The sequence below is a fragment of the Trichosurus vulpecula genome, chromosome 5 (assembly GCF_011100635.1).
Source record: "Trichosurus vulpecula isolate mTriVul1 chromosome 5, mTriVul1.pri, whole genome shotgun sequence".
Taxonomy (NCBI): domain Eukaryota; kingdom Metazoa; phylum Chordata; class Mammalia; order Diprotodontia; family Phalangeridae; genus Trichosurus; species Trichosurus vulpecula.
Window position 1 is genome coordinate 230,662,415 of NC_050577.1, and position 21,298 is coordinate 230,683,712.

General features: G+C 36.1%; 1 protein-coding gene across 1 annotated transcript in view; it reads right to left on the minus strand.

Annotated features, from left to right (window-relative positions):
* LRRIQ1 (leucine rich repeats and IQ motif containing 1) overlaps positions 1-21,298 on the minus strand; it is a 253,197-nt gene that overhangs the window by 98,219 nt on the left and 133,680 nt on the right. Inside the window, exons 18-19 of the mRNA XM_036760717.1 lie at positions 18,890-19,009; positions 668-757 (exon numbers count right to left, since the gene is read on the minus strand). Coding sequence (XP_036616612.1) covers positions 668-757; positions 18,890-19,009 — 210 coding nt within the window. The remainder of the gene's footprint in view (positions 1-667; positions 758-18,889; positions 19,010-21,298) is intronic.

The window sequence follows — 21,298 nt, forward strand, 5'->3', positions numbered from 1 at the left end:
ATGTAAATACTGCATTACTTTCATCTGAATTTTTAACATTTTTATCAATACATACTGTTTGCCTTAAAGCCACAGAAAATACAACTAACCATTTGTAATTTATATTTCATTAAAAGACAAAAATGTTTAAGAACTGAAAATTTATGAAATGTACACATAAATGTCCTTTGTTGTTATGGGGAGGAGTATGTATTTTGGAATAGTTTGCATATAGTAAGATGAATAATGACAAAGAATCAAAAAAGCCCTCAGAGAGCTAAAACTTCAAAGTTTATCAAATAAATAATAGATATTACAGTTCAATGACCTCTGATTGAGAAGCTTCAGCTGTTGCCATCCTAATGCAGACTTTTGTATTTTTAATGTACTCTATCAACTAGTGATTCTTAGCCCATTGCCAAACATGCAGCTGAAGAACATCATCGTTTTTTTTTTTTTGCTACTGTGAAATAAAGTGTTGAAAGAAGTCCAAAATAAAGAAAAAATGAAACCTATGAAAGAAAAAGCATCATGAAAAATTACATCTGGGGATGAAGAGGAAGTCAGAGGCTTCTAAAAGTAATTGTGTTTTTCGAGTCAATAAATTGCAGTATTAATCACCCAAGTGTAGCATAACCTTAAGGAACAAACAAAGATCTAGGACTAAGAAATTTCCATGACATGTTACCTTTGGCTGGTGCAGCTCATTTGGGAGATCCTGTGTTTTGGAAGGGAAGTTGGTGGAATCCAAAGAGAACCATTCTTTCTCTAAGGCAGCCTGTGTGAATAAGAAATGTCCCAAAGTACACTGATAAAATCAGTTTCATTTAGATAACTTTTACAAATTCTCTTTTAAACTGTCTTATATGCTGTAAATGTTGCAAAAGTTTTCACATAATATATCAGTTTTTTTTCCTTGTTGGAAACTTTTGTCCTGCACAATTATGAGATGTTGTGACATAATGGATTATTGAATGCAACTTTTTAAAAAATTGTAATATGACTTTTGACCCTTGCTCAGTGTCTTCATTTGTTTGCCAGCTATAATTCCAAAAAGCACTAGAAATAATATGTAATTATTATTTACAAAGTGACGCATAGAACAAATATATCCAAATGATCATGCATTCTCTCCTAAATTTATATAATTGGTCTATATTAGCTGACATAATTTTTTTTCTTAGACCTGACTGAGAGAAAAAAAATGTCCATTCTTTTTTTTCTGTTAGGTCTGAGAGAAAAGGTCCTCTTATCCATTTTTTCAGTTTTTCACCATAGCTTCTCAGAAAACATGAAGGAATGTATTATGTGGTGATGAGTAAAACACAACTCGTAACCTGATTCCTATTATCCAGGCCTCTATCTACTTTGTCCTTTGTGTTAATCTTGATCTTGTGCCCTTCTTCCAAAGTCCCTTCCCCCTATAATTTAAGAACATCTTTCTCCCATTTATGAGATATGTCTAGGATGTATTCTGTCTTAAGCAGAACCTGAGATAGATGGTTATCCTAGCATTGGATAATTTAGTATAGAATTACTGGGACTATTTATTGCTTGAACTGTCTAATATGACAGTATATACTTTAACTGATATATAATAGGGATTGCATGATTCTTTAAGAACAGTTGATAATAGAATCACATTTCACTTACAAGGAATTACTCTGACCAAATGCTGTTTTTAATTCTAAAACTAGTCTGTATATTTAACAGTGTAAATAAACTTTTAACAATTCTTATTCATTTTTTTCATTTATATTTTTCTAATATTCTTTGTGATCATATGAAATTTAAGAAAACCCTTTTTCAATACTGGTATCAGGGACAGAATTAACACCCTGGTAACAAAATAACTTTCTTTTATTTGTGTGCCTATTTGACAATCTGACAATATTTGACAATAGCCATGACATACTTGACTCCTTATAATAATGACACTGTAGAAATCCAGTGGTTTACAAAATCACACTGCTTTATGCCCTAAAATAATACTTCATAATTATAATACTGCACACAACCAAATTTAAACAAAGCATCTCTTTTCAACAGCCATTGAAATGAATAAGGGTGATATATTATCAAAAAATTTCTTTGGAATTTTATACTTATTTCTTACATTGGGAAATCTATAATTCCCAAGTAGGTAGTATAAATTATTCCTTTAGCATGATTGTAATAAAGGAAACACAGTCATTATTTTTTAAATATGCTTTAATAACAATGCATAGAAAAAGATTGTATTATTTCATAAGCATAAGAACTACCTCTACCAATTCAGAATATAACTCCTTTGTATTTTTCTGTAAGCCAGGAAATTATCGGCTGACAGCCAACCATCTCCACCATCTACTAGGGTGGTCCTCAAACAAGAATCATACTGGGGTCATACTAATAAAGGTTTTGAGATTGGTAGAACTTTCCAGAGCTCATGCACAGCTAGCATAGCCTCTGAGAATTGATGATTTCTTGCAGTCCACTGTTAAGCATCATCTTAGGTCTTTAGTGGAGGGTTACTGAGATAAAAATATGTAAGTGTGAAAATGACAGTAGTATAATGAATGGGAAAATAGGTTATTTTAAAGCAGCAATTTTTGTTTTATGACAGTTTCATTCCCTTATACTATGGTTAATGGCTATTTATTTTGTATACCTGAGTCACAAAACATTACCTGGTATGAGATTTTTTTTAAATCACTAGGAATTTTAAATATTTACAATAGAAAACTGAGAACAAGATATTAAATTCCTCCTTAAGTCTTTGACAAATATAGTGAAATCTAAGATCATTCCCTAGAGAGTATCTAAGCCAAGGGCAAATCTCTTATGTCATATAGACCCTCACCTTCCTCCCTTAACATTTTTGTACAGATAAAACCTGGTTAAATAATTAGCAGCAACAGATTTAAAGGGGCAAAGGTGTTGAGATCACACACACACACACACACACACACACACACACACACACACCATATAATTGGAAGGATGGTTTGGAAGGATAGAAGAATAAATGGCTATTAGGCATGAAGACCCAAACAAAATTTGCAAGTGAATAAGCGCATTAGATTTTCAGTTTTTTTTTTCTTTTTTAGCACCAGCTGTCAAAGGCACCTCTGTGACCCCTATCCTATAGTATTTCCTTTGCTGCTTCCTAGGTTCCCAAACTGCAAACCTAAGTTGATCACCGTCATTTGTTATAACCAAGAGATGGCCGATTGATTGTTAGCTTCCCACATTAGGGTCTACTTCTTGGAAGAGCTATATGAGGTCTGGTATCAAATGAAGATTTCTTTCAAATTAGGATTCAAGACAATCAAGTTTTTCTATTTTATTTTCATGTTAAGAGACATATTCTTTAAGAACATGTATTTTATTAACCTTCTTTTGTGATTAACATGATCATTGAGATATCTTAAAAGCCTAAAGGTAACTTTAACAGATTAAGAAAAGATAAAGAATTATTTAGGGGATAAAATAAGCATAATAAGTAACAAAAAATACAGCTAGGACAACTGATTTATATAAGGTCAAGCTTGCTAATGTGAAGCTTACATTTGGCACTACCAAGAATGTCTGAAAAAATATATCTATCCCACAATGTCATTTCTTTTGGCCAAGAGCAATAAACATATCACTGCTTTCCAAAATGTATGTTATTCTATTATGTTTACCACTAGAGATTTATACAATCCTCAGTGATTGCTTAAAAAAACTTATTCAGATTTTCTTTACTGTACAAATGTCAAAAATATTTGAAGGGAAATTTATCAACAACATATTTTTCTAGTTACTGGAATCAATATAAAATTTACACATTTTATATATATGTGTATGTGTATGCATATATACATACAACTTACACATATAGGTATATATGTATTTGTGTGTAGAGAGAGACAGAGAGGCAGACAGTGTGCTATATCTACATTCTTATAACTTTGGCACAAAAGAGATTATAAAAGACAATAAAAGGCAAATATCAAAGATTATGGAAATTCATCATTTTATACATATATATATATATATTAACCAAATCTTTTCTGTTGTGTGTGTTTGGGTATGCATATATACTTACATACACATAATACACATGCATATCTAGATAGATGAGAGTTAAGCTGATAGATGGATGATTGATAGATAGATAGAGATGGATAGATATTCACATACCTATGCTTTCAAGACATTGCAAAGATAAATAAGGGTTATTTATACTGGAAACTACTAGCATAGTAAAATAATTTGTCCATAGGAGATAATGAGCAAGGGATAGACTGGAGTAAACCATAAACCATCACACTTTATACCTTATCAGGGAGCCATTTAAATTTTCACAATTATTCTCACCAGAATTATGTTCTACATGGTAACTGGACACAAGCACAGAACATATGAACATATTTTAGGTTCTAATTGGCCATACTCTAGCAATAAGTATCCTTTGCTAGTTACTAATTCGAGTTCATGCCAACTTGCATGTATAATATTACACATTCTACTAAACATAATTGATTTACCCAGGACTTCCAGAATCCCTTTTACTTTTCCTCCATCTTCACAGAGGGAAGACAGTATGATGTAGTGGAGAGCATTCCGGGCCTAGACTCAAGATGTCTAAGGCAATTCCCAAATAGGACGCTTGTGTGATCCTAATCTAATTGGTTAATTTCTCTAAGGCTCAATTTCTTCTTTCTGTAAAAATAAGGCTAACATTATTTGCACTATCTGCCTCACAAAGTTGTGGCAAAGTGAGCACTTTAACTGAATGTTAAAGCCTTAAAGTGTAATATGTGAGCTGCTACTATTATGATTCCAGTGCTTTATATCCCTCTCACTCTCACGGCCACTTGACCTTGACAACAAATTGTTCCATCATTCTGCTGGGTCCAGCTCATTCTCTACTCACTCCCAAAACCTACTGCTATTTCTGCCCCACTTTTACAGGTATAAAATAAAGCCTAGGTCGAGTGCTTAAGAAACATTTGTACTTATCACTACACCACAATGGTATATTATAGCATGAAAATCTGGCATTTCACTGCTAATGAATCTTAGTTACTATTGCAAATATAGTTATGAGCTCCTTTCAGACTGGCCATTTTGCTAATTAAAAGAGACAAAGATAAAGACAAATGTAGGATCTGCATGTGAAAAAATACAAAGAAAGCAGCCTAAAGAGACACTACATCAACCCAGGGCAAAGACATCAAGTCTCATTTCCCTATTTCTCGGTGGCTCACTTGCATGTGACCAACAGGGGAAATTTAAATTAAAACCTGGGGGAATTTCGAACCACAGAAATTATCTTATGATTATCAGACAAATTTACCTTGACTGGATGTAGCTTAGTCCACAGAGATGTGGATTTAGTAGATATACTGGTTGATGGCCATTGCTTTGAGAGAGATCTTTCTTTGGGGTGACCCAGCCTTGAACCATAAATGTTGGACTAAGAAAAGACCTCAGATCCTGGTGGAAGAGAGGGTATACCTTTCTACACTGCCAGCTATTGCCAAAAAGATGAAAATCTTTCATAGTCCAGACAAACTAGAGAAGTTTCTGAAAATCCTATGCTAAACATATCTCGGCCCTTTCTGGAAGAAAGAGGCAATATTGTGGGAGTAAAGAGGCCTGCCTCAGCAGCAGAATAGCAGTGAAAGTGCTCCTTCAACATGGATACCACTCCCATCAGTGAACTTTGTGAAAACATTCCCTGGAAAAGGACATCAAGGCCCATAGTTTCAGAGTCCTGAGTTGCCCTGGCCACATGAGTTCTCAGCTGCTATTACAAGGGCATTTCAAAATGTGCTTATTCTGCCATGTGCCAGGTTTATTGGTACAATGTTATGTAATTATTCTTCTTGCTTTGTATTTTGAGTAAATTCTTTTATAGGTTGTTGGTTTTTTTTAATGATGGGAGAAGGGAGAGCAAACAAATGCTTGTTAGTTAAGAGGAATTAAAATAAAATAATTAAGTAAACTTTTTAATTTATTAATGGAAAACACACTGAAGGCTCATGAGGTAGAATTGCAGGTACAGTCACCCAAAAAGGTTTTCCCTAGGCCCCTGAGTAGTAGCCAGTGACCCTTTTGAGAGTCCAAACTGGCAATATGGGTGCAGTTTGGAGGGGTGAGACCACAAAAAGAAAGGGGGAGGGGGACAGAAAGGGGAAATGTCACTGCAATGAGCTGGGCTGCTTCCATACTAGGTTGAGCAATCCAAATAAAACTCCTTAGATTTTTTCGCCCCTCTATTCTAAGTCAAATTCAGTTCTGCACAGCTTTGTTTTAAAACTGGTTCTAGTGCCAAGTACTCAACATGGTCAAATTCTTTAATCTATCATACAAAGATCTCTGTCATCTGACAATCACCCTACCTTTAAGGCTAAAATCATGATCTATGTATTCATGAATGCTGCCCCACTTGTCATATCCAGTCACTTTTCTTCGTACCCATCCTCCTGACATTTCTGGTATCTTTCCTGATGCTCTCTTTGCCCTTTGGTTCTAGGGCACTGTTCTATCTCAGTTTTCCTTTTTATCACTCCACCAGCCCTTTTTTAGCTTCTCTGCTGGTTTCTTTTCATCCTCCTTCCCCTGAGTATGAGAAACCCACAAAACCTTGCCCTTGCCCTCTTCTCTCCCTACACTTGGCTTCAAACATCACCTCAAGCTCAATCAAGGTTACCTCTGCAATATCTCATAGTCATCCTATACTTTCTATATATGCAACTACATCCAAGCTCAGACTCTTATTTTTGGGACTATTTTGTGTCATTTATTTGTCCTTTATTCTTGAAGAGGACCATGGCATCACGAAGGTGATGCCATGACATGCAAGTAATTGGATTTAAGTGAGGGAGGGCTGTGCAAAGTCACCAGCCTCACTCATCTGGAGCCATCCAGGTCGAGTGGCAAGATATAAATCAGGAAGACTGGAGATGGCCCTCTGGAACTATTTTAACTGCTTCTTAACTCTTCTCTTGGCTTCTGGTCTCCCCTTTCCAATAATTGACTTCTTCATGTGACTGTCCAAAGTTATAAGCCTAATGTGCAGGTCTGAAACCCCAAGCACTATTTCCAGGAAGCTAAGAATCCAAACTCCAAAACCCCTAGCTTGACATTTAAATCCCTTCATGATGCAATTATATAAATCTGTGAATTACAGTGGAAAAAGAACTAGATTTGGAATGAAAGGATTGGACTGAACTCATGGTGCTACTATTTACTACATTATGCCTTGGCAAGTCATTTACCCTCTTTAGTCCTCAGTTTCTTCATCTGTAAGATGAGAGAGCTGAATAAAATGACCTATAAATCCTCCATCTAGCTCTAAATCCTATTATCTTAATTCAATTCAGAAACATTTATTAACTTGCTGTGTGGGGAGGACCTCATCATAAGTCACGAGGCACAAATATAGGTAACAAAACAGACTGTGCTTTCAAGAATCTTACGATTTAATTGAGGGAAATGAGAAGTACAAGAATAATTATAAAACAAGGGAGAGTAAGAAATACACCACGGTAAAGGGTATACACCATGTCAGGAGAGTTGAAGAGTTGAAGGTCATTTTCATTACCGTTTGCCTCCAGCCTGCTTTTGAGCCTCACACCTTTGTCTTAGCCTCACCTTTTGCACACCCAATATTCCAGCCATGATGGGCTGCTGTTTATTGATCTCATCTTGCGTATATCTGGACGGGTCAATCCTCATTCCAAGAAGACACCCCCTTCTGCCTCTCATCTCTGTCTCTTTCTTCAAGACCGAGCTCAGGGGCAACCTTTTCCACAAAGTATTTCCTGATCCAGCTGGGTAAAAGTGATCACTTTTCTACAATCCAGAATAAAATATTCCTGCCCAGGAGATTTTTATTTTTTATTGTGGTAAGCCTGAGCATGCCAATTCATGATGAATTAAGTTGGAGCTAAACCAGTCTTATATGGGCCACAATAAAGCAGGGCTTAATAAATGCTTGTTGTGAATTATTTACATAGTTGGTGAGGATCTGAGTCAGGATTCAAAAATCTTCCTAATTCCAAGTATAGCTCTTTAGACACTAAGCTAACTGTCTGCATGATGATGTGATTATTCCTTAGAAGTAACCAGGTGATGCAGTGGGTAAAAGGGCTGGGCCTTGTGGCAAGAAGACCTGAATTCAAATCTAGCCACATACATTCATTAGCTCTGTGACTCTGGACTAGTCACCTGACCTCTTTCCTCAACTATAATAGCACCTCTTCAGAAGACTGTCATGAAGAGCAAATGAGATTATGTCACTAAAAGAGCTTAGCCTAGTGTGTGGCACATAGTAGGTACTTAATAAATGTTTCCTTCTTTCCTTCTAATACTACCAAAAATAATATAGGATAGGTTATATTTTTTTCCTGAGGAATTCACAGTATTTCCTGGCTTTAATCTGGAGGGTTTTGATTTCCTTGGTTAGTAGATCCAGTGATTTCAAACAGCACTAGGAGTGGCATGAGATAGCATTTGAAGATGCTAGAGAATTGGTTGTCGAGGTCCTCAGTCCTCTGTGTGACCCACAGTATCTGTGGTCTTCTCAGTTTGAGCTCAGAACTATGTATCTGTTCTTTGGAATGGGATGTAGTTGGTTGGTTAGAGATAATAGGTACAAGTAGGGGACATAAAAGAGTTAGTAAGATAAGTGGGCAGTCTTGGCGGAATGCTGTCCCTGGATGCCAGGAGCAGTCCTTGTCTTTGACCAATTTCCTGGTGGATTAAGAGAATATCAGAGAATCCATTATAACTTAACCTATGAATGGAATTGGGTCCTATACAAGACTGGTTAAGTTTCAGCCTAATTCATCATGAATTGGCATGTTCAGGCCCAACAAAATTAAAAAAAAAAGATATCTCATGGGCAGGAATATTTTATTCTAGATTGTAGAAAAGTGATCACTTTTAACTAGCTGGATCAGGAAACACTTTATGGAAAAGGTTGCTTCTGAACTAGGTCTTGAAAAAAGAGAGAAGTTTCAATCTCAAGAGAGATGAGAGGTAGAAGGGAGTCTGTTCTTGGAATGAGGATTGACCTGTTGAGATATAGGCAAGATGGGGTCAATAAATAACTATCCAGTTTGGCTGGAATATTAAGCGTGCGAAAGGTGAGGCTAAAACAAAGGTGTGAGGCTCAAAAGCAGGCTGGAGACAAACAGTGGTGAAAGTCAGCTTTCCTTCTCCAACTCTCCTGACATGTATATTATGAGTCTACACTATGACTTTCTACCTGTAATAAGATAACCAACTTCCTTAAGCATAAAGTCAAATGTTAGACATGACAGGCACTCAGCAACACCACAAGAAATGAATTTATATTCTCTTAAGAGGCAGGAAATAACTAATTACCAATGTGTGAATCATGTCTGACTTATATGTGCAGTCAGATCACTTAGTAGCAAGATCTCAGGTCAAAATTAGTACCAAATTATAACATAACATAATGAGTTGAGAAGATATAGCATATGATTCCAACCTGCCCTGTGGATGCTGAAGAAGTGGAAATGATTACAGGAAAAGACATTATTCAGATCATCTCTGTTCCTGACGTAAGTTTAATAATGTAATAATAATTTAATAATGTAAGCAATAGTCACAATAATAGAATTGAAAGAGTCCAGAAATTGCCTTCGTCAACTAACACTTGGGGCACTTATCAAATTGAGAGGAGGGGAGACATGAAAACCAAGGATAATGTCAGTTTAGAATACGGACTCAACTGCAAAGTTACAGAAGATGATAGTGGAAGATTGCAAGTGGTATCATCTCAAGATATAGATAAAAATAAAGGAATGGAAAATGTATTTGCAGAAAACTTTGCAGGAGAGTGAGCCGAATCAGATTATCCCAAGAACGATCATAGATGCAACTTGGCGGGGCAACTAAAAGATGAAAAATGAAACAGATATGCCATTTTTCTACCCTGACCTATTTTCATGATTATTTTGGATTTAGCACCCAATGTGCAATTTAAGGAGTAAGAAATATTTCTCAAGAAAAGTCAGGAAAGAACAGTTGGATTACACCAGACATACTCAGAGGAAATGTGTGATAGATGTGACAAAATTTCAAAACCACTTTTCTCTCAGAGCCATATAATGAACAACAACAGGAAAAATTATAAATGCTATTATTCATGAATGTGATTAGTTATCCAATCCTATTCAGCAGTAACGATGAAGCATTCTCAATCCAATATTCATCCCCAGGATTCAGACACACCACCTAACACTAAAGACCCTAAGGAGCAATCTGGAGTAACCACCAAGCTCTCTGATTCTCAGCTCTCCTCTGTTCCTTTAAGTCTACACTCTCTGTTGTTGGCATTTGTACTGATCATGTAAATAAGAGTTTATCCAATCAGATTATGGCTCAAACTTCAATTTATTCCAGGGAAACTACCTCTGCCGCATTTCATTTGAGGGCAGTTACAAAGGTATAGCTGTATACAACAAAAAAGCAGCATTTAGAAAGTGCCTACTATGTGCCAGGCATTGTGCTACAGAGCTTTAAACATGATATTAGACTACAAATATATACACATATACATACACATATATGTATATGTGTATGTATAGATATACATATATTCATTTATATGTATGTGTGTATTAATATATCTATGTATATATGAAAATTAACCTAGCACAGATGTTTCCTCCTAAACTCATTTCTCTTCAGTCTTTCTCCTAGTCATTTTCATGGGGAGCCGTTAAGAGGCCCACTTTGGAGACTTACCTCTCAAGATAAAATCCAGAGGGTCGGTGCCTGTCAGTGGAGTTGACTTAGTCTCTGTCTCTTTGTCTCTGTCTCTTTATCTCTGTCTCTCTCTGTCTCCCACCCTCCCTTCCTTCCTCCCTCTCCTTCTCCCTCTCCCTCTTTTTCCTTCCCTCCCCCTCCCCGTAATAACAATGTTGCTTGCCTCTACTGTGGCTGTGTAAGACCAACACAAGCACACAGAAGGGCTGCTAGCAGATTCTTTGATCTGCTTTTCTAAGGAAAGCAACTTTAAGGGGTTTACAATCTCACTTTCATTAAACATACATACATCATTCACTTAGTTCAGGGGAAAAAGCCAGCACCTTGAACTTCAGAGCAAATACAAACAGAAATTACAGAGACAATATAAACCAAGCAAACACACATAGTTATCAACAGACAGGCCTCTAGCTGTCTGACCAAGGAATTACACAGTTACCATAGAGAGACGTACCAACATCTGGGTTTTCAAAGCCAGGGGGCTCCATGATGGCTATCCAGAGTCTCTCCGGTCAAATCACTTGACACTCTTCTGGTGAGTGAGAGCCTCAAACAAAACAGCTAAACTCTGATTTTATAGACCCTGTTCAGGGTCAAAGCATGTCACAACCATAAGACTCAAAACAATGTGATGCTTCTTCAGGAGTCACAACCATGCAACTCAAACCTATGTGAACTAGGCTTTCCCTTGATTCCTGATTTAATCAAAGAAACAAAGGCCAGACTCATCAAAGGCGCTTGATTACCTAAGTGCTCCAAAAGAGAAAACAGTAAAAAAAAAGTTCCACCATAATTATCAATACACTCCCCTGCCCAGGGCCTTGGAGTTTTGATCATATGAAAATTCCTTCATCTGGATGGCACATTCCCACTCTTCAATCCTCAGTTTGTTTGTTTCTTTTTGTCATGCATTCATTTACTTAGATCTCTGTCTCCTTTCACACCAGCCAGTGTAAAGATAGGCTGTTTCTCCAAGGAATTCATGGCCTAGATCTCTGTCATGTGAATGGCATTGAAGGAGAAGAAAACCCTTTTATCTTGTTTTGTTTTGTTTTTCCATCATCAATCACCTTCCAAAGCTTTGTGGGTAGGATCCATGGGCACACTCCCAGACTAACTAGTCTATGCATTAAAAAAAATAACCAAAAACACCTAAGTAACTACTGGTTAAAATGCCAACCATTTGCTCTTTAGAAAAGCATTTTAAGCATGCTCTACTAACTTATCAAGTCATTACTGAAATCAAATATCTAATAAAGTATCATTAATGAAAATATGACAAGGAATTGGGCTTTTGCAAACTATTTTCTATAGTAGGCCATATCTTCATGTTTTTGTAACAATTAAATGAAAAGTACAGAGATTTCAAGGTCCTGCAATGCTTGCTGATCTAAAAAATAAATGATTCAATAGTCCAAAATTCAGTACTTAGAAATCTCTTGCAACGAGGTGTTTGTTTATCTGTTTCCCTAAACTTGTGGTTTTCTGTAACCTCCCTATTTCAGCTGAAGATACAGACATTTTTACAGTCTCAGGTTTTGAACCTTGGAGTTAATAATAGCTAATACTAATAACTGGAATTTTTAATAAACTTTATTTCCCCCCATTACATGTTAAAACAATTTTTAAACACTTAATAATTTTTTGAATTCCAAATTCTATCCCTCCCTAAAATGGTAATCAATCTGATATAGGTTATACATGTGAAATCATGTAAAACATTTCCATATTAGTAATTTTGTACAAGAAGTCTCAAATAAAAAAAATGAAAGAAAGTGAAAAAGAGCATGCTTCAATCTGTATTCAGATAGTATCAATAACTGGCACTTATATGGCATTTTAAAGTTTACAAAGTACTTTATACATGGCCTGTCATTTGGTCTTCACAACAATCCTGGGCGATAGGTGCAATTATTATCCTAATTTTACAAATTGGGAAACTGAGGCAAACACAAATTAGGTTAAATGATTTGCCTAGGACCACACAACTAGTGAGCATCTGAGGCGGGACTTGAACTCAGTTCCTTTCTGACTCCAGGATATAGAACTGTTTCTACCAGGCTATGGCCATTAAATTTAGAGGGCTTTAGTTTGCATCCTTCCCTGTTCCTACACCATCCCACACCCCAATCCCCTGCATCCACTGCTACCACCTAGGCTTCCTCTCCAGCCTTGGCTGCTACCCCTGCCCTTGCCATGTCAATCTCTTTTCCATAGGCCCACCTGTTAGCCCAAATGCATGGTAGGTATTTATTTTTTGGCCAGTCCTAGAATTGAAGGACCTGATGACTCCAAGTCTTCCTTTAATTCTATGCTTTCTACTTAATGCTTCACCTCTACACCTCCTAAAAATCAGAAGATAAATGCTAGAAGGGTATAAGCTAGAATCTGTGGGGGAAGGGCCACTGCTATACCCTACTGCCTTGCATAAAAATCACCCATGTCACAGTAATGGTGCACTGGTATTTCATTACGGGCCCTTCAAGCACCCCAGACAAGCTCTGTCCTCAAATGAGGATCTCTTTATTCCTTTTTCAGGGTTTATTTTACTTGCTCCACATTAAAATTTTCCTAGTTTCACCTGCCAGGAAGATTTCTGGTGGTAGCAAAGGTCTAAATTTGGGCATCCAACATGTCAGTCACTCCAACAAGCCTTTCCATAGACTTTGTAGCTACTGAACTAACCAAATCTATGAAAGCTAATCCACCAGACAGCCTGAGATGCCTATACCTGGTATAAGCTGTCTATTTTCCAAACAAGCTTGAAACATCTACACCCTGAGGAAATCCTTCGGAGATGATTTTCTGTATCCCTACTCAAACTTCTACCTCTATCCTTGTAAGGCTCACTGGGCAGCACTTGGTCTCTGTCATGATAACCACATGATAGACCTACCTCAGAGATTTATTTAAGACTGTACAATATGGTTACAAGAGCCTTTTGGGTGGTTTGGACTATAATATGATTGGTCTTTTCTCCCTCTGTTTTCAACTGTTCTCTGTAGAACTGAAAGACAACTGGGAAAAATATTCCTCTCACATGCCTGGATCAGGATTTCTTAGCTTGTAGTTCGTGATCTGCACCCCCAAGGGTGCAGTGATGGATTGCAAGGGGGTTAACAAATTTGGATGAGGGAAAAAAATGTATAGAGAGATACATAGATAGACACACACACATACGTATATACATGATATCTTCTGCAATTCTATAGATTTTATTCTATACATTTATATATATATATATTTTTTTTTTCCCTTGAAACAGGGATCCATTAGATTCACCAGACTGCCAAAGGGGTCTATAACAAAACAAAGATTAATAAACACTGTTCTAGACCCATAGGTAATTTTTCACATGGACTAAATAAGAACAGTCCACATATTGTAAGAGAAAATACATCAATTACGATGATCCATAATAAGTCAACATAGAATATGGGATAGAGGTCCACATGACAGGTGTAAGGCAAAAACTGGTTATCTTGTAGTTCCTCACAGACAGCATTCTGTCTCCTCTCTCTGACCTTTACATAGGCTATTCCCTCCTGTATAGAATTCATTCCCATCTCATGAAGAGTCAGATTTGACTGAAAATGACTGAACAAACATGATTTTTTATGATTTATTTTAAACCTTGTTGTTGTTCAGTTGTTTCAGTCATATCTGACTTGTGACCCCATTTGGAGTTTTCTTAGCAAAGATACTGGAGTGGTTTACCATTTCTTTCCCCAAATCATTTTATAGATGAGGAAACTGAAGCAAACAGGGTTTAGTGACTTGCCCAGAGTGACACTGCTAGTATAAATGTCTGAGGCCAGAGTCCTTCTGATTCCAGGTGGCACACTGTCCAGTGTGCCACCTAGCTGCCCAGATTTTAAATCTAAACTAACACTATCTGAGGAATAATGACTTAGTGAAACAACTGATTTGCTATATTATTTCTATATTTATATTTTGATGAATAAATGTTCAACCTATTTGAAATATTTTAAGGAAAATTCAAAGATTTATTATTGTTATTAATAATAATTTAAACCTACAATTAAATTAATCATAAGATTAGTAGAAGGCTCATAAATATGAATTTTCTTTTATGATTTGCTTTTGAAATATGAAAAGTTCTTAGAAAAATCAGGATATTAAAATGTTTTGTGCAAACTTGCAGCAAAGGTAGATCACATTTGATTACTGAAGTTATACAGGGCTTTGCCAAAGAGGAAGACAGTTAAAAAATGTTAGTAACAGAAATCTACACATAGGAAAACCACACAAGGTTCATACTTTTCTTCAGATGCTTGAAAGTTCAGAATTTAATAAACTATTATAATATGGGCTGTTTATTCACAGAGCACAGAATTTTATGCTGATATTAGAGTATTCTTAGCACATAACTTTTCCAATGATTTAGTGATATTATTTCCAATATAATACTTTTTCCAATAATATACTGTTTCAAAGTTATTGAGTTTGTTAAAAAGTTAACCTATGCCCCAGTCTCTGCACTAGAAGAGATTATTTAAGTTGCATATATTATATCATCTGATGTGTAAAAATACTATGAACACAATGGATACGCTCTATAAAAATAGGATGAATTTACAGGAGAATAAGTGGAAATCTATAGCAGTTAAATGCAGATAGGAGAATAGAGAACATCTAAAGGCCCTCAGCTGAGTCAATGTAGTTATACCACAAAATTAAATCCAAGCTGCTTATTATATTTTTCAAGACATAATTTCAGAATTTTCAGAAAATTCATAGGTATTTACAATTTAGTGTTTAATGAAACTTAGTATAATTGGGAATAGGGACCTGCCTGCCTTTTAATAAATGTTCTATTTAAACCATTCTCCACTCTTCTTCCAAAATATCTTGTGACTGTAATTGCTTCTCATAGTGAATTTTATATCTTATTTACTTGTAGGTACAATATTTTCCCCTTTTTATTGATATCTTTCTTTACATTACCTATATAAAGTTGCATGATGGCACATTACAGTGAATAGAGTCTAGGACCTGGTATCAGAAAGGCGTGACTTCAAATCCAGCCTCAGAATCTTTACTGGCTGTGTGAATCACTGGCTGGGCAAATCACTTAACTTCTATCAGTATCAATTTCCTTGTCTATGAAATGGGATGATAATAGCACCTACCTCCTAGGAAAATTGTGAGGATAAAGTTAAATCATATTTATAAAGTACTTTGCAAACCTTAAAATGCTATATTAATGATACCTATTATTTCCTAAAATATCTCTCTCCCTTCCAAACATTCAACAAAATCAATCAATAATGAAACGATTCTGACATTATGTTATGGATAGGGTTCCACTCAGTCTCCCACTTCTGCAAAGAAGGGTGGGTCCACTCTCATATGTCTTACTAGGGACAAACATGGTCACCATAATCTCACAGGATTCAGTTTTGATTGTTTTATCGTTATTCTTTCTTTTTGCCTTGTTGTAATTGTGAGTACAGTTTTCCTGGATCTGTGCTTATTTTGATTTGCATCAATTGATTAAAATGTCTTCCACTGCTTCTCTGTACTAATCATATTCAAGTTCCCTTGGTGAAGGAATATTATGTTACATTTTTGTATCATAACTTGTTTAGCCATTCTCCAACTGATAGACATCTATTTTGTTTCTCGTACTTTGCTATCACAAAAAGTGCTATTATAAATATTTTGTTGTACATGGGACCTTCCTTTATATTACTGACTTCTTTGTGGTATGTCTAGCAGTGTGATTACAATTTGTTTTCCAAAATATTTGGACCAATTCATAGTACCAATAGCATGTTTATGTGACTATCCTTCTACTGCCCCTCCAAAATTGACTATTCCCATTATCCTTTGGTATCACTATTTATCACAAAAAGTGCTCCTATAAAAATATAGGTTTATATGGGGGACATTTTTCTTATTAACGGAATCTGTGGGTCAAAGGTTATGAAATATTTTGGCTACTTTATTTGCATAATTCCGAACTGCTTTTCAGAATGGTTGTACCAATTCACAGCTCCACCAATAATGCACAGCATGCCTCTCTCTTCCTATAATCCTTCCAACATTGAATATTGCCATTTTTGTTAGCTTCATCAACATGGCATGCTTTCTTTTTACCAGTAATTATTGATTTTTGCTTCTGTTCTTCCAAACTGTCTTTCAATTTTATGTAATTGTATTGCTAATCAGTTATTCTCTCTTTTATTTCTTTGGTGAGACTTCTCATCATGGATTCAAGTTTTTCTATTTTGACAATTATTTCTGATATGCTACATCGGCTATAAATTCTGCTTTCACAATTCTTATTTCTCTTTTCAATCATTCAAGAACATGCTGCAGTGGTTCTGCACTGTCTTGGGAATCTATAGTGTTCTCTCCCTCCTCAGAGTGTGTAACCAGAATGGCCTTTGTTTTCTTTGAGTGACTCAGCTTACCTCATTGAGCCTCTGGATGCTGTGGCTTGCTCTTCCAGGGCAGGAAGCCCAAAGAGCATGCCAGGAAGCAGACAACTTCCTGTGTGATGAGTCATGGGGCTGGCTGAGGGGAGGTGTTAGCTCCAGAAATGAATGTTGTCTGTATGCTAAGTGAATGCTGGATTAAAGTAAGCTGGTCAACCCCTTCACTGTGCTTTCCTTGTTTAAGCAGATAAAAAGAACCTGTGCTTTCCCGGCAGCCCCCTGGGTCCCGGCAGCAGGGGAGGGATCTTACGCCCCCATCGAAGCTGCTAGCTGGGCTGTTAAAACAGAGTGTTAATTCGCTTTCCTTTGTCTTTTAATATTTATTCACAGATGTCTGGACTCTTTTTGCTGATCAGGAGGCCATATTCCCTTCTGTTAGCTCATACTGAAATACATGGAGAACACAAATCCATGAAATAATTCTTGAAACTCTTGGGAATATAATGAAACCCAAGCCACCAACTGCTTTCTTTGCTTCTTGAAGGAGTACCTATGAAACATTCTTCCATTTAGCTGCAACTTCATTCCTTCTTCTTGTATGTGTAGTAAGAATGTCAAGATTCACATTACTTAGCTCCTTTAGCAATATGTCTATTTGCTGGTCACTGGACAAGGGTCTCATATATTCAGTCCACCAAAAATCAAAATAAAGATTATCAGTGGTCTAAAAACTGTGACTCTTAGAAGTTACTGTCTCCTTTCCTGCCACTCTGCTACCATCACTGCAGAAACAGAAGGCATCCATGCAGTACTGAAGAACACTTAAAGTATATGTATAACTATTATCACCTATACCTATACTGATCTGTCTCTTTCTGTCTCTCTATCTCTCTCTTTGTCTCTCTCTGTTTCTGTCTATCTCTCTGTCTTTCTCTGAGTCTCTGTCTGTCTTTCTGTCTCTCTCTATAGATTTCCACGTCCAGGAACAATTTCATCACCAGGCAGGCTGTTATACTTCCCCAGGATTAGGAAGGCTGATCACCAGAAAAAAAAAAAAACTAGTTTATTCCATATGAAGGCTTTCTAGCATTTTGGAGGCAAGCTTGTGCTCTGCTGATAATAGCTTTCAAGAACCCAGAGTTACCTTCATGCCACATGCTCTGATGAAGTATCAGAGTGAGACTTTTGAGGCAGTTACATCTTATATAACAATGCATTTGAAATGGATAAACAATAAAAATATATAAAAGTCAAAACAAAACCCAATAATTTAGTTTCAGGTTTTTTTAAAGGGAAAAAAGTATTCTCTGCCCTTAGGGAACTTATACTCTGTTGTGTTATTGTTAATGATCTTTTTGAAAATATTAATGTTACTACAATAAAACCTACTATAGTTCTTTGTAATGCAAATATTTCTGACAAAGAAAACAAATCAGTTTTCTAAACTTGTTAATATGTATATACTTTATTACAAAAAGCAATAATATAAATACGAAGTAAGGATCAGACTCAAAGTTTAGGAAAATATATGCCATGATTATAATATTCTTAGCACATCCTTACCTTGAGAACAAATGTATAAAGTATTAAATAACGACATATATTTTCCTTTTTTATTTGGGGCAATACATGATGGCAATTCAATCACCTAGAGAATAAATATTAAATGGTTTTAAAATTTCACTCAGTACTATTTTAAATGACCTTTTTATGTTCTAGTTTATACTTACTTCATCAAATGTAAAGTCATCTAGGTTGATTTCTTCATAGTCATCCTCAAGTTCTTCATTTTTAATGGAAGCGAGCGCTCTAGTCAGTTTCTTCCGTAACAGGAAGCCTTTCCAAACTGCCTAAAAAAATGTAAAGCATGTTATATAAGGTTATAGATCAAACCCAAATCCAGATTCTCTCTGTTATCCCATTAGGAAGATAAAACATCTCAGACCTCAGTTTAATAACTCAATGATCTGTTTTTTGAACTTTATGTGACATTTAAAACTAGAAGACAAATTAAATGCCTCCATGTGTCTAAAGTTCTGAATACCCAGGAGACTTGCTGCTTGGTAAGCAGAATGGAATCTTAAAAACTCCCTCAACTACAAACCCCAGTCAACTAATTAATGATCTGACAAATCCTCTAGGACCTATTAAAATCTGAGAAGAAAGTGATATAAAGAAACACACAAATGCTAATTTTCAAATTATTGTGGGAAGTGTAAATGGAAGCACACATTGGAAATATTAAATACCTGGAAGTGGCAATACTTGAAATTATAAACCTGATCTTTACAATTAAATCCATGATCATTTTGAGTCCTTAAAAAATAAATATAATTTATTAAAATAGTATCATGGACTTTTAGAGCTGGAAGATACCTTGGAGATCAACTAATCCCTTCATTTTACTAATACCATAATTGTGATATTAGTGCTTCCAATTTTTCTCTCCTTAGCATGTTGCAGTGGTGAGGGAACTGGTCCAAAATTAGGAACAGTTCCATTCCAAACCTGGAGTTTCTATCTGACCTCAAGCAAATTGCTGAATGCCTCTTAAGTTTCAGTTTCATCTCTGAAATAAGGGCAGAGATACTTAACACTGCCTATCTCAGGGAGATGTTGTGAAGGGAGCACTCTGTAAACCTCAAATCTTGCGTTAATAAGGCAATCTGTATCTATCTAACAAAATTCAAAAGATGTGTTTGTACGTATAAGCATGTTCCAAATCCTAAAGGATCAAAATGGTATTCCTGAAATAATTAGAGAAGATGAATTGTTTCTAAGAAAAAAAAATTCATGAGTCTCCAAAAAGAGATGAAGTATTATGTTTAAAGAGAAGAAAAACCTGCACAATTAGCTGAATCTCTTTTTTAAAAAACTACTTTTGTCTAGGGGACTGCTAGGTGGAACAAATAGAGTGCTGGGCCTGAAGTCAGGAGGATCTGAGTTCAAATCCAGCTTTGTATGCTAGTTGTGTGATCCTGGGCAAGTCACTTGACTCTGTTTGCCTCAATTTCCTTATCTATAAAATAATCTGGAGAAGAAAAGGGTAAACTATTAGTATCTTTGCCCAGAAAACTCCAAATAGGGTCACAAAGAGGTGGACATGACTAATAAATGAAAAAAAAATCTGCCAAACTCAAGTGAAGTGACTATCTTCTTAAAGACTTCCTAAACCTTTTTAACATAAAAGATAGATCTGAAGCCTCAAAAATCCAACAAGGTAATGTTTAAAAAGTAGAACTACAGCCCTTTCCTTCCAAATACAACAAGCTTTACTTTAAAACATTTTGTCTCTGATTTCAGAATTAAAATATTTTATAAGGTTTATTACAAAGTAATAAAGAAACATGGAATTATTATTGAAAACCTCAGGGGAAGGTGGGAAGCTGTGTTTAGATGCAGCATTCCAGAAGTTGTCTATAATCTTTAACTGTATGTTTTACCCCCATTCACCACTCCACTACCAAAAATATCTTGACTTCTTGGTGATTCACAACAATGTGGGTGACAGTCATTGCTCTAGAAGCTCTGGCCTTTGGGGTTGAATTTGAGATAGAGTGTGAAGGGGCTACTGAGTGATGCAGAGGAGGAGAAAAAGAGGAGGGGGGAGCGTAATGGCAAACAAAGTGGGACTTTTAGCTGTTTTTTTCTTTTGGAGTGCTTCTCAGGACTAAGGCAATCAAGTACCTTTGAATGAGCCTTGCCTTTAATTGAATTAAAAGTCTTTGATTGAATCAAGAGTCTCTGATGACCTGCTTAAGTCACAAGAAAGCCTAAGTCACATGAGTTTGAGTCACATGGTTGTGATACCCTCTGTGGGCAGATCCTGAAGAAGTGTATATATACTCTGAGGTTAGCATTTTGCTTTGGGGGCTCACTCATTGAAAGAGTGTTCATGTGATTTGGTCAGACAAGACTCTGGGTAGCCATTAAGGAGCCCCCCGGCTTTGAAAACCCAGATGTTGGTGCTTCTTTATTTGGTAACTATGTATGTATTGCTATGGACAGACAGTCAGAAGCCTTGTTTGCTGATTTTTGTTATTTGCTCTATTTATATAATTTCTGCTTGTAATTTCTATTTGGGTTTTCTTTGAAGTTCAGGGTGCTGACTTTTTCCCCTGAACTAAGTGAATGATATA